Below are 18,480 nucleotides of genomic sequence, written 5' to 3'. Positions count from 1 at the left end.
CTCCACTGCAGTGGTGAGGGAGACATAAGCAGAACAACTCTATGCCAATGTAAATGCAACCTGCAGCTTATATTTGACGGCTCTTTGCAAAAGGTATGAAAAATGGACGGCAGATAGGCAGCAGGCAGTTACGGGGGTTTAATGTACTCATCGACACAGACTAAATGTCTCAAATAAGAGCGATAAAAACCTTGCTTTGTCAACGGCCCAATTCTCAGCTGACACTTATTTCCCTCATGCAAATAATTCATCCCATTCAGTGCTGCAGGCAGACTGGGGTTTCCTTCTTTCTAGCTTCAGGCAATGGGGGAAAAAATGCCTTTCCCTATCTCAGTGCAGTAAATAAGAAGAAATAACTGCATTTCTAAGATTTCAGACCACAACAAATATATATCAAAATATATAATGTGAAATAAATAAATATTGCGTGTGTCTTTACAACGACTGGGAAAGTAGATAACCGGGTCATTGTTCCGATCCCTCTCACCTCAATAAAATACTTCTTGGACATAGTTGACAAGTATGCGTAACGACGCTTGCCTCTAGTGGCACCGAGGAAGGAGGATCGTCAGACACACGCAGATGCACGGCTCCTGCACTGCTTTTCCATCCAGCACAAACTGGAAGATTTTTTTTAAATGAACACTGTTTAACAAAGAGCCTTTTGAGCACATTTGGACGTTCTTCAATAACAAGCCTTGTGCCATCGCCGTGCGCAACTGGACAGGGTGTCGCGGAGCGGCTTTTCCACCTTCACAAAGTACCTCTGTGGTAAATGAACACTTTTCATGACTGGATTGCGGGACTGGAGTGATAAGCAGTAAGCAGGTTTTGAATGTCTGAGGTTTGTTCATTTTCCTCAGCACTCATCGTGTGACGCTTTTCTCTGTTTGCCTTTCGGCGACAGAAGCAAAGTTCCGCAGGCGCAGTTATTCTCCTCCTCCACAGCGGTGCGGGAGTCCGGCTCGGCTGTTGCGGTGCTACTTGCCAGTAGACAGATAGCATCGGCGGTAGGTGGGGATACAGAGACTCCTGCAGGCTAATTGTAGCAGCCTGTGTTCGCAGGTTTAATACTGATCCGCCTGTAAAGGACTGGGGGCTTCATCCTCACCGAGCCGCTCTCAGAGTTGTGAGTAACAGAAAGAAAAAACCTGAGAGAATGTTGCACCAAGTACAATGAGCGTAAATTTGTCGCAGACATCAAAATCCATATATGCTCCGTCGAATTCATTTTTGATGAGCAATTCTGAGTCGTCTTTGGAATTTTAAAAAGTGGATCCCGCGACTTTACAACCATGCGAAATACTTGGCTGTCTCCCCGGAGTGCGATTTGGGAATACTGGACATTGCTGATTGCATGTCTCTTTTGGATTCACTACTCTAACGGGATGCCTCATGTTATTCGAATAGGTAAGTTATTCACATTTACATTTGCACACGTTGGCATTATAACATTGAAAGTTGCTCCTTATTCCGCGTATTTCAGTGCGGCTCCTCAGCCGTGCGTCCGCAGCAGCAGCGGGTAGTTTTTGGAGTAAATGGGCAGTCTCTTCCAGTTACCGTTCGCCTCACTCGGGTCGTGTGTGGATCTTCATTTTACTCAAATGAGGGGCAGCAGTAAGCAACAAGAGAGCAGTGCATTATTGCAAACGATCGACTGTAACATTGATGATGTTTTCTCTACTCAGAAACCATGCGATGAAATATTATGGGTTAGTGTGACCTCTATGCACTCTGCTTTGTCTGTTCCATTTTCTGCAACCAGCATGTTGAGTCACCAGCTAAATTCAGGCTCATTGCCATGCCTTCTGGGAGTGAGTTTTAACATTTAAGGACAAGTCTATTCAAGTAAAATATACATTATCAAATTAAGAAGTAGGCCTACATGTAAAAGTTTCAAACAATGTGAGAAATGATTCATTATGAGATATAAGATCTAATCTTAGTGTAGCCTAACTACTAAACAAAATGCACACACTATAGGACAAAAACATTGCACTGTCAAATCCTCCTCCTGATCTTCCACACATGTGAGACATAAAAAAGAAGCAGCAGGGTCTGTGCTGGCGTTTTCCAATCACTCACTGAGGAACAATGTGAGAATTGTCATTTGGAAGCTGGCGATGCAATGAAACATTGTATGCCGCCAAGAGACAGGAGCAGAATGAAGATCAATACGTTTTTTGTCACAAGGCAAATCGTTTGACATTTGGCAGAGTGCCATGCAGGACAATTACTCAAAATGGCATTGGCCCACATTAACATACAACTACAACAGCCGGGTACAGGCAGGGAGCGAGAGCATCTTAATAGCATGGAGCTTTATATCTTTGAGGTATAAACGCTGGGAAAAGTGGATGAATGTTAGTAAATTGCATATTCTATATTTCAGTTCTCTAATGGCATTTCCAAACCAGGTGTCTCTGGTATGGCATGTCTGCAAATGACCAATGTGCCACTCAAATGTTGTAATGAAATTCCTGTCAATCTGGTCATTGAGCTACATTCTTTCAGATTTAAGTTTCAGACTTCAACAGGATGAATTATAGCAACATTTGACAGCTCTTAAACCCGGAGTGAATGCTGTCACATTTTTAGACATCCTAAAAAGAGAGATTCAAAAGCAGAATAACGTGTAAGACTGTAAAACAATGTTTAGTGCTATACCTGAGTGTCGCTGTGATTGACTGCTGCACTCTGAAGAGCCATGACTCCCCTGACATCGCTGTGTATGGACTTTGGTGATGTCTTAGAAATCACATAAATCCTTAAAGCTCTCGTTCTACTGATGTTCACTGTTTGGTCAAAGGGACACATGTTATTCCCTTATTTCTTTCTCCTGTACTGTGGCAGCATCTCAAATGAAGACCTGAAATAGACTTGACAGGCATTGTTTTTAAAAATGTCAAAGTGCTGAGACAAATTTACCTTGAAATGTGCTCCAGTCGCACTACTGCTTTTTATAGAACCTATCATTGGTTGCGTTGCAGGAACAGTTTTCATTGTGTGTGTTCCCAAGATTGTATTTTGACAAGCCGAGAACAGGGACATGCAAGAGAGGGTTGCTGAATTTGCCTCATTGTCAAAAAAAGAAGAACAATCAAAAGGCTCTTTGCTTCATGTGATTTTTTGAAGTCGAGTGTTTATGAACAACGGCCATGTGTGTATCTAATTTACAAAAAAAAATAGGCATCTGTAAAATAACAACAAATATCTAATTTTTAAAAAAAAACTGGCTTTACAAAATGTAACTTGAGGGTGTGCATAACATATAAACACGTGTGTGTATGCAGCCATAGTATTTTCAGTGAGAGGTCGTCAGTATTCACAGTCTGTCGATTCTTGCAGGGATGAGCGCATTTTCGAGTGTGTGTAGTGGACCTTTTTGTCCTCTCTCTTTTTTGTTATTTGATACTTGGTGTGCAAGTGTGTGTGCGCTCCTCTGTGTCACAACCACCCTGCTAAAAACCAACAGAGGGCTCTCTTATAGTCAGAGCATGGTGGCCAACGCCGCTCCTCAGCACTGGTTACTAACACAAACAACAGTCTAAATCCTCAAGGTGGGCGGTGGTATTTCAGCGCTCTGTCTGTGCCGTGTCTGCTCTTGGTTAGGTGGCCTGTGCACTTCTCCAAGTACACCATCTGGGTAATGGTGGGCATCCAAGGTAGAGTTGTTGCCATTGATTTTAGTGCTTTAACAGTGCACTGCTCTAAGTTGCGGCCAGATGGTCGCTCCATCTTGTTCTGCAGCTTCTATTTGTTGGAGGGAATAAAAGACTGCTCCTTCTGCATTTGTCCACTTACACGCTGTGCTACTCGCCAGTTTCTCTCCACCTGCCTTTGGTAATTTTTTTCTGCTCCTGACATGTTTTGCAACCTCTCATCTCATCTAGGAGGCATTTCAGTAGATAATGCATGTTGTTACATTAAAGCTGAAAGTGCTGGAGGAGGATCTTTTATTTCAGATAGAAGAAGCATGTGTCTGCAGATAATGCGTATGTTTGCCAACATGGAATAGGATGCAGTATGGAAATTACTTAAATGTTGCTTTTTGTGCCTTGTTCTGTAATCCTAGGGAGTGACATTTCTTCTGCACAAATCATTCAGCTCGCTGCACCCTCACTGCGAGGGGGACCCAAGTTCCCTGGCTCCAAAATGGTGGAATGAGCTCCCCATTGACATCAGGACAGCAGATAGCTTACACACCTTCTGACGCAGACTGAAAACTCATCTCTTTCGACTCCACTTCGAGCGATAGAACTATTAACAAAGCACTTATATACTAATAAAGGGCTGGCTTATCTAAAGCCAGTTGAGTAGCACTTGAAATGTTTTGGCTCTATGAAACCTGATGCACTTATATGATTCTGTTTTCTTCAAGTTTGTATTTTGTTGGTCGAACGCACTTATTGTAAGTCGCTTTGGATAAAAGTGTCAGCTAAATGCAATGTAATGTAATTCATTTCCATACATGTATAACTTTCTCCTACATCAGATAGGGATTGCCCACTTTTTAAATCAGGTGAAAATGTATTCATAGGGTGCATGTACTGCATATAATATCCCTTTTATTAAAGCACACAATAATGGCAGATTATTAAACATTGTTTCTCTCATCTATGGATGGAAGAAACAAATCCCTCATTTGTTTTCTCTTCTCTCTCTCAGTGAGGTTATTCACTGCCTGACAGAGATTTATTATATAATCAATTACTTTATCTACCTAATACTTAAAGCACTTAATCAGTGCCAGTTAATCAATCTCCCCCATGATTTCATGTTGATTTAATTTCCTTAGCTACTCGCTGTGCCCCTTCAACACCTGGTCGCATGCATTATACATTTAGCCTCCCTAAAATGCTTTGGGCAGCCATGACTGCAGACTTCATTATTGTGTGCGAAACAGCCTGAACATTTAAATGTAAGCTGACAAATGTGCAGCACTTGAAGCTGTATGCTAGGGCTGAACGATTAATCGATTTTAAATCGAAATCGCGATTTGAAATGATGCGATTATCAAATCGCAAAGCCTTTGATTTTTTTAAACATTTTTTTTGTTTTTACAAAAAAAAATGTTGTTCTTCTTGTGTGTCAGTCATCCACACCAATCAGAAGTGCTGTGCTCCACATGTACCAGCCATTGTTAACCAATCAGAAGTGGCCCATGATAGAAGGTGATAGACAGATTGATCCAGTCACCTACCAAGTATTTTTGAAAGTGCCTGGCCCTTTCCAAATGGCTTCCAATGGAGCTTTAGATGGTTTGGTGAAACTAACCATCTGAGTCAGGTTAGTGATGCTCCATCACATGTTTCTATTACAGGGTGAGTCTGAAACTGAAGCTTGACTTTAAAGCAACCCAACGGAAGTGTCATGTAAGTTTAGTTCTTTCACTTGTAGCTCGGGATGCGGGGGTGCGAGAGACGGGAGCACGTTGATGCGACCTTCCTAGCCGGAGATATGGCCGCATTTTACAATAAACTTCCGTTGGGTCGCTTAAAAACAAATATCGCAAATCGAATCGTAATCGCAATATTTGTCAGAAAAATCGCAATTAGATTTGTTCCTAAAATCGTGCAGCCCTACAGTATGCAGTGTGACCACTCATAAGCTTCAGTGGGATGAATCGGGGTTTGTGGTCACCACTTGGGTTGAAGTCTGCAAACACAGAGCCACTTCAGAGGCTTGTCTTTATCCCCGCACCACCAGCAGCAGCAGCAGCAGCAGAGAGACTGGGAAGTTTTCATGTGATTAACTCCACCAGCAAGCTACACTCTCCACTCGTCTGCTCTCTGAGATCCTCCTCGCCGGGTCTGCGCACATGTCTCATCTGAAATGACTCAGACATATTTCAAGAGAGCGCGAAAAGCTGTAATGGTACTTTGCAATTCTACTTTTAACAGACCCAAAGGGCTGCTTGTGTTGAGAATCACCCACAGGAGGATGTTTCTTTTTGCAAAGCGAGGGAAGAGGAGGACATTAAAGAAAAGCAGTTTTTGGTGATAAAAAATAACAATGAAGAGTTGTTGTATCAAAAGTTGTATCAAATTAAGATGGCCATCAGTTGCTGAGCTTCGTAATGAATATTTCATTTTCATCTAAATGTAATCTCTCCCCAGACAGAGGGAGAAGCCTGCTGGTGGAGGCTTGGGGCTGGGGAGTTGTCGTTGTGAATATGAACAAAGGCTGGTAGAGGTCACAGAAGAATTGAATACAGGGAGAAACGTCTTTGAAGTGTAATTCCATTATCTGTTAGCGAAAGCAGAAATTGAAGGGGGAAGAACACAACCGTTGTTTTACCTGCGCTTACACACTCCTCTTCATCCACTTGTGTAAACATCGATGGATAAATGAACTGTAGAAGACAAAGCAGGGGCCTATTTTCTGCCTCTCCTGGTTTTCGGGCATCTGTAACACACACACACACACACACACACAACACCACACACACACACACACACACACACACACACACACACACACACACACACACACACACACACACACCACAAACCCACACACATCACACACACACACACACACACACACACACACACACACACTTTGAAGCTATACTCCATCCACAACATTTTCCAAACATATGTCTGGTCTCGCTGGACCTCTTGTACACAATCCAATTCCATTCTCTCTGTCAGCAGACTCGCGGCTCGTCATTAGCTTCAATCTCGCTGATGAGAAACGGCAGATGTTCGTTTTGTTGAGCAGAGGGTCCTTTTCTGAACGTGTTGTCTTCGGTACTTGCCTATGATCCTGTTTAGACGCAAATATGGGCTCCAGCCGTGCTATAGTCTCTCATTTCTGTAGCACAGAGCCTGTTTTTACGTCTGTAAAGCCAATCAACATGTTTTTTCAAACGCAACCGTGTGAATACAATTCAACGTGTATTAAATAAACAGTGTTTTCACGTCTTGGACAAGGTGCAATAATGCTCTGGAATGAGCTCATAATGTGTCTGATCACAAATACTAACAAGACTTAACTGTGTCAAGGAAGTGTAGGTACTTTGCTCCTTGTTCAGTCACACATAATAATGATCATCCAATAATCCCAACCACTCGAGGCTAATAGGGTGGATCTAGCAACCAGTATGATAATCCTGTGACACAGTAGGGCCCCAGCTAGCTAAGCCTAGCCGTTGCTAACACAGCAGATGGTGTTTTCATATCGTACGACGAAGTGGGTGCTCTGCAGCGAAAGGTCGGCTGCAAGCATATGCTTCTGATTAAATAAATAAGGTGCGGAGTTCCTTATGGCTATACATTTAATCTTTTTTAGAATAATACATTCGAAAACCCCCTTGCTGTCATATAGATAATGGATATAGAAATAGATATTTTGCAGGCAATATCTTATTTTGTAAACAGTTTGAGGATGGAACAGGAGCTTGAACAGTGAATTTAACCCCTCCAAAAAAACATAGTTTGTGATTTTTAACCAGTAACACTTTAAAGCCATGCAGATGATTTTGGTTCCATAGGTGGATGATAAAAACTAGTGATACAATCAGTATGAATACATGGTATTTAGTGATACCCTAGAAAAATGATTGAAATGTCCAAGGGAAGACAAGAAAATAAAAATAATCAAACATAAACAAAGCTTAACTTAAAGCAAAAACGACACCACAAATCAGTTATTTCTTACAACTTTGTCTACAATTGTAACAGGATATCTTGAAATCCAATTTCAATATAAAATAATATGCATATTGAAAGGTACAACAATAAAACATGTTGTCATTTGTGTGAAGCAACCCTTTAAACTCAATGTGGAAACGTCGGTCAGAAACAACAGCCTGATTGATTTGGTCCACAATCTGCCTGAGTCCCCCTGCAGACCCTCAGGGACTCAATGTCATTACAGCAGGCCGTGTGCTTTTTGGATTTGACAGCGTTTTCAAATTCATGGCATGTCAATGTTGGCTATTTCCTTGTGAATGTTTCTGTACCAAGGCAATGAATCAAATGTCATGCTCTAGCCATTTGTCTTTATTATGTGCCCTTATCCTTTCCATTTGGCTCTGCAGGAAAAGTCGACTAACATAAAAACATTTTTGAACAAAGCTTGATCACGGGGCATTTGGCTCTCAGGGTCATGCTAGCAATATAACAGTTATTTAAAATCATCTTGTTGGAGGTAATTTGGTGATCGTTTTTTTACATTTCAGCACAGGGAGGCAATTTGTCTTCACTTTCCCAGACACACTGTAAATGTTGGACACACACACACACACACACACACACCACACACACCACACACACAACACACCACACACACACCACACACACACACACACACACACACACCTGGGCGCTAGCAAAGTACTGCAGCAGAAGAGACAGAAGGAGGGAGAGAGAGCGAGGGGTGGTTACATAGATGAAGCTAGGGGATTCTTATTTAGCTTGTTAATTAGCTTGAACTTTTTGATCCCAATTTTAAAACCCGCCACGTTGCAATGCTGGCGCCTTTTGTGTGTTGCCCCAAGCCAGATAAAACTAAGCTTTATTCCTGTGCCTTTCAAACACCATGGCCTTCACTGGAGGAGTATTAGCTTTGCTCTCCCTCCCCGCGTTAGCGCTGTCCTTATCTATTCACAGACGTTCTGTGTAAACTTGGTCACCTCTGACACCTCCGTTATATACTGTTACACACCTGCATTACAATAACAAGACCATTTTCTTCTCGCTGCTTTAAAGCAATCAGGGATTGACAGTGGAGGTATCAGCCGCAATGCACAGGCTTAAATCCCATTTAACTTGGGCTAAGGACAATGAATGGAGGATGACACTGTTTCATTCTGCCCTTTTAATCAAGCTCTCATTGTTATAAATGTCAGGTCTTGGTTGTGTGATTCCCTCAAATTGCTGTTCCATGACTGTAGGGAGATGTGCATGAGTGTGTGTTTAGTAAGGAGCGGGAGAGAGAGAGCGAGAGAAAGTGTGAGTGTGCATGACAAGGGATGTATAAGGGGAGCTGGCATAGAATCCCTGAAGCGTAGGGGTAGAGCAGGAGTTACTAATCAACTGTGGAGGCTGGAAAAGACTCACCCTCTATTTTCCCCCCAGAGAGAAAAAGAAGGAACAGATAAGACAAAACCTCTTCAGGCTAAAACCACTACAAATAAATAGCCATCACCAAAAATATCAGCCAGGAAACAGAGATATTTCCTCCACATTCTACCTTTTTTTTAAAAATCTTCTCCTCGTCTCTTTTCATCCCGGCAGTAACAAATGTGACGGCAGAAAGTGCATGAGACTGGGAGGGTGACCTCTCTAGGCCCTGTGCTCACCCCTCCACTGATGAATAGCCAGGAGGTTGTAAGCCGATGTGAATTTAGTTAACACAGCCAATACCCAGAAGATTTTACTCAGCACTCGCACAGAAGACGATGGTCTCTCCTGTCTCAGCCAATGTTTTACCGGCTGCCGATCTACTGTCCAGGTCGTCCCCGGAGAGCACTGTGGTTAACCGCAAAATGTTCCCCCGTGACTCATTTGAAGACAGCTTGTCTGCATGTGACCGGATTTAGATATATGGAACAAGACAGAGATTATCAGACAGGGAGGAGAAGAAGAGACTGTGGGTAGCTCGAGGCTAGCCGTACATTTTGTTGTAAATCCAATAGTGACGCTTGTATGAATAAGGGGTCCCTAATGTAAATCCAGAGTAGTAATATGAAAGTCCTGCAGGTTTCCACCCTTCCAGAGAAAATTAGACATGGCTGTCATAGTAACCACAGCTCAGGTAGTTTGCGAGGTAGAACGTGATTGTGGAGATTATAGCGTGTGATTAGTCTATCATCTAAGCAGCAGGGTTTTTTCTGTCGGATCAATTCTCTATCACTGAGAGTTAATGAAAAATTAGGCTTCTGATTGTTTTGTTCCTAGATCATGTTTTCCAGTCCCAAGTGCTCCCGTTTCTTCACTTCCAGCTTCAAATGTTCTTTTACTGATCAATTGGATGTGTTTTTTTTTGCATGTTAAATTTAAACATTTTAAACTTGTTTAATGAATACATTTTTTTCTCATAAGTGGGGAATTTAAAATAGATAATAATAATTAAACCATAAATAAGAATATACATTTGTGATTTATACAACCTTTAAATGTGTCAGGCTTGTCTTTTTACCTACTTTTTGTTGATAGACATTCAGAAATTCAATCTGATGATATGCCTTTTTCCTATCCTCCTTAGTATTAACCCTGTTAAACTGTTCAAAATTAGCAGGACTAAACAAGCAAAAAAGGGAAATCAAACTTCACATAAGCCTCTTTTCAGCCTCTTAACCTCGAGCTGTGTTTTTATTCTACCACAGAAATAAAGGACAATTAATTCCATGAAAGCTTATTTCTGAATAAAAGCAGGCAAACTACAAGCTATGCTCCCAATCACTTTTCACCAAGAGGGAACATAATACCATGAAATATGTCTGAGCCAAAATGCTCTGCAATCAGCAAGTATTATCTGGGTTGATGAAAAGGATCAATTGAAGTAATGCTGCAATAATAATATGCAAATGTAATGAGACATCTGCTGTGCATTAAGCTGATTATTTGTATTGCTAAAGCAAACAATGCATGTCCTTTTTGCTCATTTTAGGCAGAAATAACGTGAATAATTAACATCAGTATAAAGTCGTCTTTACAAACACATTAACAATACAACGTACAGTATTTTTGAAATGTAGCATACTTAAAGGTAGGGTAGGTAAGAATGGAGAAACCAGCTCGAGTGCGCTGGAATTTGAAAGTACGCATCCGAAACAAATCTGCCCCTTCCTTCAGACTAGTTTACAGAGCCCCTCCTCCAACACACACGAACGCGCACATGACCAATGAGGGCACGAGATACATTTGTGCACGAGATGGAAGGCTGACAGGCAGGTAGGCCCGGCTCAGATGATTGGTCGTGCTTTTTACAGCGCTACGGCTTCCACAGATGACATTTTTTTATATATTTATTGTCAAAGCATTTAATGTATTCATTGGATGTAAGTGTTTCTGAAGTGAATTACCTACCCGACCTTTAATGTAACTATTAATAATCTCTTGTAATATAATTTAAATGTAATGTTAGGTCATAAAGAATGTGAAATAGAGCCTTTAGTATAAGTCATAAGAAGGAAAAAAAGAGCTCTTACCACAATAACATGTCTAGACTTACAAATCTATTAAGAACATTTAGAGTGTTGCACAGTTTGGAAATGGCATTACTCCAAATGTCTTAAAAGGTCAATTACAAATGTCAAGTGGTAGCAAGGCTCCTAATGGTGGCAAACACAAATGTATTACTATAACGAAGCCATTATATCACTGACTTGTTTTTACAGTACAGTATATTAAACTAATTACAATTCTAATCAAACTTACAGTACAAATATTCTTTTGTTTAAATCAAATGTACGCAATTTATTTATTTTTCATTTACACCAAGGGGCTTTTTGTTAGCCTGATTAGTACTTAGAGACATTTATAACCATCAGAACATTGACCACATTTTAAATAATTGGCATCACGCTGGCATCACAGAATTAATGCTCACTTAATGTCCTGCTCAGCCTCCCTCTGCACTGTTCACATATGGATCGGCTGACTGCCAGAGGCATAATTACTGCAAACGTGGTTAGGAGCATTGTTATTGTAGAGTACTAAAATACACAACATAAAAACGAGTAATCTCTTATCTAGGCAATTTAATAAAAAGCCCTGAAATTATTATATTTGTAGTAATTCATTCAGTAAAAATACAGTCGATTGCTACGGTGTCCTTCATATTATATATTGAATACATATTTGTCACGACTCATCTTGCTACTGGAATTGATTTGATTGTTTAAAAACATGAAATTACGAAAGTATAGAAAATATGTAAGGCTGAAACAGCATGCTGATGAATTCATTTATCAATGGAGAAAAAATGTATCGTCACATGAGATTGTATTTATATTTCACATACATGTTCAAGCTAAAATACTTAATGCCCCCTTATTCCAACTTCTGTGTTGTGAGAAGATGCTGTTTTTCGGTTTCTTTAATTGGCTTCAGGAAATTGTATTTAAAATGCAAAAGATTCAAAAGGTTTATTACCATATCATATACACAACTATGGTGTATTATGTAATGAATAAAAAACTTTGGTTGCTGGTTCCTCATTAATGTGTTGGCCATTTTTCTGACATATATACCCAATAATTCATAAAGAAAATACACATTATCCCAAAAGAAAGCAATTATTTTACATGCAGTCCTCAAAAACAAAAAACTGTAAGTTTAATACATAAAACAGCCCAAATAGTCAAAGTATTTGTAGATGCGTATGTCCCTTGTACCAATAGGGAACAATCTGATATTCAACCACACAAGAAAAGGGGATACTTTTAAAATATGATCTCTTTTTCCACACCTCTATCATTGCTCGGAGGCCAAGGAACATTACGGAGGATTTGTAGGCTACATTTCCAGTATTTTATGGTTGTTTGCCCGATCCCAGACAGATACCTCATGTTCCTTATCAGTATTCTGTCTCGGTATTGGAGGACAGTATGACAGGATGAGCACGGTGTGTATCTATGTGTTTGTCTGAGTGGAGCCTATTAGTGTAGCGAGCCTCTCCAGCCACTGTCAAACTTGAAACAGAGGACAGGAGGAGGTTTTACCTCCAATTACGCGATGCGATGCACCATCATGCTGCCTCGCTGTCAGACTAATATCTCTTTATTAATTTGTTTTCGTTTCACATTCTACGTAAAGTAATACCCCCTATTCCAGTACTTCTATAATTTTCTTGAAAAACGAAATAACCATTTATTAGAAGTCGTGTTCTTTTAAGAGGGTAAAAGATAAGCTTTGTTTGGGTTTCATCCACTTCCTCTTTTCTTACCAGACAGAAGATGCTTACATAATTCTCATTGAGCTAATCCCTTGCCATGGTAAATGAGAACTCCCTTCTCTCACCTTTCTTGACCCATACCCCTTCTGTCTCCCCAACACACTGTATTACAAGACTTACATTTCAATTTGCAAGCCCAATCCCGGGGATCTTATGAGCTGCTGGTTGGAAAGCAATTGGGGATCATTCTATCTGTTCCCCCCATGTTTCCAATCCATTTATGATTATTTAAAAATATCAAATGGCTTGAATAAACCGCTTGCTGAACCAATTTTCTCTTCTTTTCTTTTGTCCCCTTTCCCCCCCCCACACATTTGATTGCACCCACCATCCACCTTCTGCTTCCCTGGTCATCCTTGAACCTTGATTTCAGAATCAGAGGTGGGGGGTTGGAATAACAGCACATTGAAATGAGCTGGTGATTGCCTTCCTCCCAGCATGGTGATGGAGGGCTTGAGTGATCGCGGCCCTCAAGCCCCTCCTTGGTGGTTGATTAGCTGTGGAGTTCTGGAGCTCCGCATTGACACTGGCTCATCAGACCCTCCTCAGCCTGTCAGAGACCCCCTTGATTGCACCGAGCTTCATAATTGCCCCCCATTCTGCAGAAGTGTCCGACGTGGTGTCATGTCCTCTTTGCGTCAGTGAATGCACCACGTTATATTCAACTCTTCCTGGTGCTACTCTGAATGTGGTTATAATAATGCATAATTGAATTGTATGGATGCAAGGTGGAACTGAACTGCTTCTTCTTCCCTCTGTGTGCCAGCACCACCATCAGCTGAAAAGGGCCCAGTGTAATTAATTGGTTTTACTAAGGCAATTGAAGAAGAATTGCCAACGTGGCATTTATAATCAATTAGTTGGAAGACATGATTGAAAGTTAAAGCAGTCAGAACAGAGAACTCTGAGGGTTCAGGCCCCGGCTGTCGTTTCATACGGCTTATGTGGGTCAAGGTGTGGAACTCATCAAATCCTGAACTGTCTTAATTATTTTTATGTCCTGGCATCAGCCTCAGTGGTCACTTGCATTTCTTAAGGTTTCTTAAAGACTTGCGATCCCTCTGTGACACTGGCTGACAAGTCTAATGACCCTTTACTGGCCAAATATGGGTTAGTACTCAAAGTGTGAATTGATTCAAGGCCTCAGATGTTTATTTGTCACATACACACTTTGGCTTTGAGATTGATGTGAGGGAAAAAAGTTGAGCCTCTCTGTTTTGGACTTGTGGCTAGAGAGGTTTTTGTAGCTGCAGTAATGTGTGCAAGTCCTGCATAGTAGGGAGTAGAGATCTGATTAAATGGTCGCCCGAGCGAACCCCTCTCTGTTAGGGTATACTGTCTTGAGCAGAGCAGTTCTCATACCGTTTGGTAACGCCCTCGTGTTTATAAGTCTTTCACAGCACAAGAGAAAGTGTCTAGGACCCACGATAAATTGTTTAATTTCTTAAGCTATCTGAGATGTTGCCTTTCCTTCCAAAACGCTGTTGGGTGTGGACCGTGTCAGATTCTTGATGATTTGGACCCTTAGGTATCTTCAGGTACTCCCAACAAGTGACATCTTGATTCTATACTTCTAGGTAAGCCTGCTGATCATTGATGGAAATGCAGTCTTATTACTGGGTCATCAGCAAACCTGACATTGGAGTTGAGGCGGTTTCTGATCAAACAGTGGTACGTGGACAGGGAGGGCCAGGAACCAGGCACGGTTTCAAGGCTTTTACAGTTAAAATAGTGCAAGTAATACAAATAAAATAGAATCGTGCAAGGAAAGTCTATATATAAGTGATTGGAATATGATATATTAGAAACATAATTTGTAGGTTGCAAACAAATGAATGCTATGGAAGTTCTTTCCAAAGTGCAGGTGTTTCACAGTCTTATGGCCTGTGGAATGAACCGGGTGTGGCGTCCAAGGTCCAACGATATCCTGGTGCCTGGTATCTTTAGAATTTTTTAACGTGTTCTTATGCAAAAGCCTAGAATGATACGTCACCCATCTTGTCTCAGTATTGGGGATGATTTCTGCCTCTGGTGAAAGGCTCAGCAGGTCTGACATGTCAGCACATAACCGAGAGGCTTTTCACTCACCAGATATTTGAGATGACCCGCAGTCAGTCAGCTCAGCAGCTGCTTCTCAGTCAGCCAAGACAAATTAAATGACATCTCTGTGATGTTGTTGCTTCTAGAAGCCATAACGCATGTCCAAGCACCCACAGAACCTACGGGGTAAAACTCCAAATGTAAAAGAAGAGCTCTGTATTTTGTAGAATAACTTGCCCACTCTCTGTGATGTGTGCAATTGCATTTAACAACATGCCAGCTTTTATCTTGTTTTGAACCAGAAATGTGTTGACTGCAGCCACAAGGTTTATTATGTCTAGACTTTTTACTCACCAAATAGGCCTTTTCCTGTTGTCAAGCTTAGGCTAAAATCACTCACTAATGTTTGTGGTTGTCTTCTCCTTGTCGTATTTCTTATTATTGTTCCCTCCTGACAAAAGAAAATGGATGGTTTGAATGGCTCACTTTTGCACTGGCTTTTTCTTGCTCCTCTGGCTTTGTGTAATCTTCTATTTACAATGGAATCTTAGCTTCATCCGACCATTACAGTTTCAGTGAGTTCACCTGCTCAATGTTTACTAGACTTCAGGCATAAAATATGACTTTTTCCTTGGTGTTGCTTTGATAGAGATTATAGTGTCACAGCTCTCGAATTAAATAGGACTCAGTGTCAGCCTTGTACAGGGTGGTATACTTTACAGTGCCAAGGAGACGTATTGAAAAGTAAATCCACCGTCATATTCAGCACAAGCATTTACATAAGAAGTAGAAGGCTGTAGCAGATGAGTGGCTTGTCGTAAAATTACACATTTGTTCAGTCAAAAAATGAGTCAAGGTGTTCGCGGTGGTTAAGGGAAGCCTCAGAGAAAATATTGGCTTTGTAGAATCCCTGAAGAGTGCTGTAACCAGGTTACAAATGACATGTTGGTTTATACCAACTCTCTGTTTGTATCTGTCCGAGTGTGCAACAGAAAGATAATGAAGCTCCATTTTGTGATAGTGGTTTTGCACGAACATGACTATACATTTAAAAAAAAATAGTTTTAGTTGAAATATTAGGGTCACGGCAATGATGCATGAGGGTCAATTCCATAGCTTTTAGTTGCCCCTTTCATCCATACCCATTTATGTGACACATCTTAACATTGAGGCTGATATTCAATTGGCAGTGGAAGCATCTGAGCACAACTTTGTGATCTGAGGACAAATCATTCTGATGACAATCTTTCGACAACAGAAACAGTGTTACCCTTGCTGCACAAACTCAGTATCACTTCTGCAGCCTCTGTTTTGGATCATCCTTAGGGTATTGCCAGTAATACTGTGCCCATGCAGAGACAGACACATGTTTAAGGGGTTTCAGGCACAGTGAGGTTAATAGTTGGATGTTTAAGTGTGTTTGTAAAACTGCTGATACAACTAAGCCTCTGTATATTCAGTTTGAAAGGTCGAGCAAACGGAGGGTAAACTTAAAGTTATGTGTTGACCAAAGGGAAAGAGGGAAACCTCCCACATACACAAATAAATCAAGCGATTGAAAAGCAGTTTTTACAGTGCAACATCACAATCACTGGGTTCAGCATGGTCTGGTCTGTTTTGGTGAATACAACAAAGAAAGATTGGGTATTGAAAATTGGATTCCATGTTTTAACAAGTGGAGATTAATGAACAAACATCCTTTTCTGATTCCACTCACTGATCCTTTTAGAGAATGGCTGTAATCGTCCTGGAGTAGGTGCTTGTCTTGCTTGTTACAGGTCTCTAAATATTGGACAGTGCGTCAAAGCTGCTATGAGTACTTGTTTTTCTAAGTTCTGTTTATTCCCTGAAAGGTCAGCAGTATGCGGACGATTTCTAAATGTCGAACAGTGCATATTCACATGTCACCAGAACAACGTACACCATGATGGATTGCAATATGAGAGCAGTATGCAAATTGACTTTGCCACCATGAAAACATCCACTGATGCATTGAAATGAACAGAATTAATATATATTATAAAAGCTGTTGTAACTGAGGTCCTTACTTTGGTAACATTTTGGAAGTCTGATATGTTCATAGAAACTGCTGTAAGTAACGCCAGTCACCTCTGGCTTGTATTTTAATCAAACAGTCACTAACATGGATGCTTCCATTCACATATACTCAACTTCATTAGACATCAGCAGAGCAGATGCAAAGAGAACATTTGGTTCATCTAGAAATGTTGTCTGACTGTTGATGAGCAATTGTACGTTGGCAGGAAAAGGGAAAATGCCATTTGGTCAGCTAAAAATCATCCATGTGGTTTTTGGTTTCTTTTATGGATCAAATGCAATTCCTGAACAATCAGGAACAAAGATAAAACTGAAAATGAAAAGCATGTTAAGAGGTGGCGATTAGATTGGCACCATTTTGGATGTCTTACATTTTTGCCTAAACCAATTTATAGTCGTGAAAATATATATGATACCCAGCTCTGATTCTTGAAACATTACTGAATGTACCTTCAGATCTACTATATTTTCAGCGTGGCAAAAAATGATAGGAGGTTTTTTAACTCCTGATGAAACAGGATGAAACATGACTTCTAAGTCCAATGTCCAGTCTCAGTACATTCCTTCTTCTTGAGCTAGATAAATTATGTAATACCTTGCAAAGCTTCACACCTTCTTACAGTAGTAATCTGTCATTGCTGGAGACAGATACACTCACCTCAGTTCAAAGCAAGGCATGTCATTTTGTTGACAAGCTGTGGCTGGGTGTCTGTTTTTCTGCTGTGCCTGGGAGGACATGTAATTCCTTATTCTCTCTCTGAGAAATCAGCATCGTACAGAGCGCCTGTCAGGGCTGTGCGTTCGGATCACTAAACTCAGCGTCTAGAAGTAGCTGAATAATGATACAGCTGATGAAATCTTTAGAACACAAACAGTTTTTTGTACTGATATTACTGAGGCAGGTAAGGTGGGGGGGAGAGAGAGAGAGATTAAAGACAGGGTAGCCTGCAAGGGCTTCTTGTAACTACCAACAATTATGCTTCAATCACTCAATGTTTATTTATATAGCCCAATATCACAATTTGTCTCAGTGGACTTCAGAGTTTGTACAGAATATACCCAATCACACCGTACAAGGAAACACTTCCAAAGAAAACCCACAGTTTAAAGGTAACAATGGAAGAAAGCTCAGGGAGAGCTACAGAAGAGGGATCCCTCTCCCAGGACGGACAGACGTGCAATAGATGCCGTGTGTAAATCGAAGAGATAATACATTTTACAGCATATAGACCGAATGTTAGGAAATGCATGTGTCTGTAATAAGAAGATGAATCCACGAGGACCTAAATGCAATGTGTATGCCTGTCCTACAATATTTGAATGCATGTACTTCATAACATATTTACAAAAGTTGATTCATTTGAAATGTGGCAGTTTGTGTGTGTGTGTGTGTGTGTGTGTGTGTGAGTGAGAGAGAGTGAGAGAGAGAGAGAGAGAGAGAGAGAGAGAGAGAGAGAGAAGAGAGCGAGAGCG

The 18,480-nt window shown here is 40.8% G+C and overlaps 1 protein-coding gene across 1 annotated transcript in view; it reads left to right on the top strand.

Annotated features, from left to right (window-relative positions):
* Positions 1–559: 559 nt before the first annotated feature.
* LOC117557272 (glutamate receptor ionotropic, kainate 3) overlaps positions 560–18,480 on the top strand; it is a 92,173-nt gene continuing 74,252 nt past the window's right edge. The window contains exon 1 of the mRNA XM_034233027.1: positions 560–1,410. Coding sequence (XP_034088918.1) covers positions 1,296–1,410 — 115 coding nt within the window. The 5' untranslated portion in view covers positions 560–1,295. The remainder of the gene's footprint in view (positions 1,411–18,480) is intronic.

Source organism: Gymnodraco acuticeps, unplaced genomic scaffold, assembly GCF_902827175.1.
Source record: "Gymnodraco acuticeps unplaced genomic scaffold, fGymAcu1.1, whole genome shotgun sequence".
Lineage (NCBI taxonomy): Eukaryota > Metazoa > Chordata > Actinopteri > Perciformes > Bathydraconidae > Gymnodraco > Gymnodraco acuticeps.
Note: the sequence above shows the minus strand (reverse complement) of the source record. Positions and strands in the feature narration are given on the sequence as shown.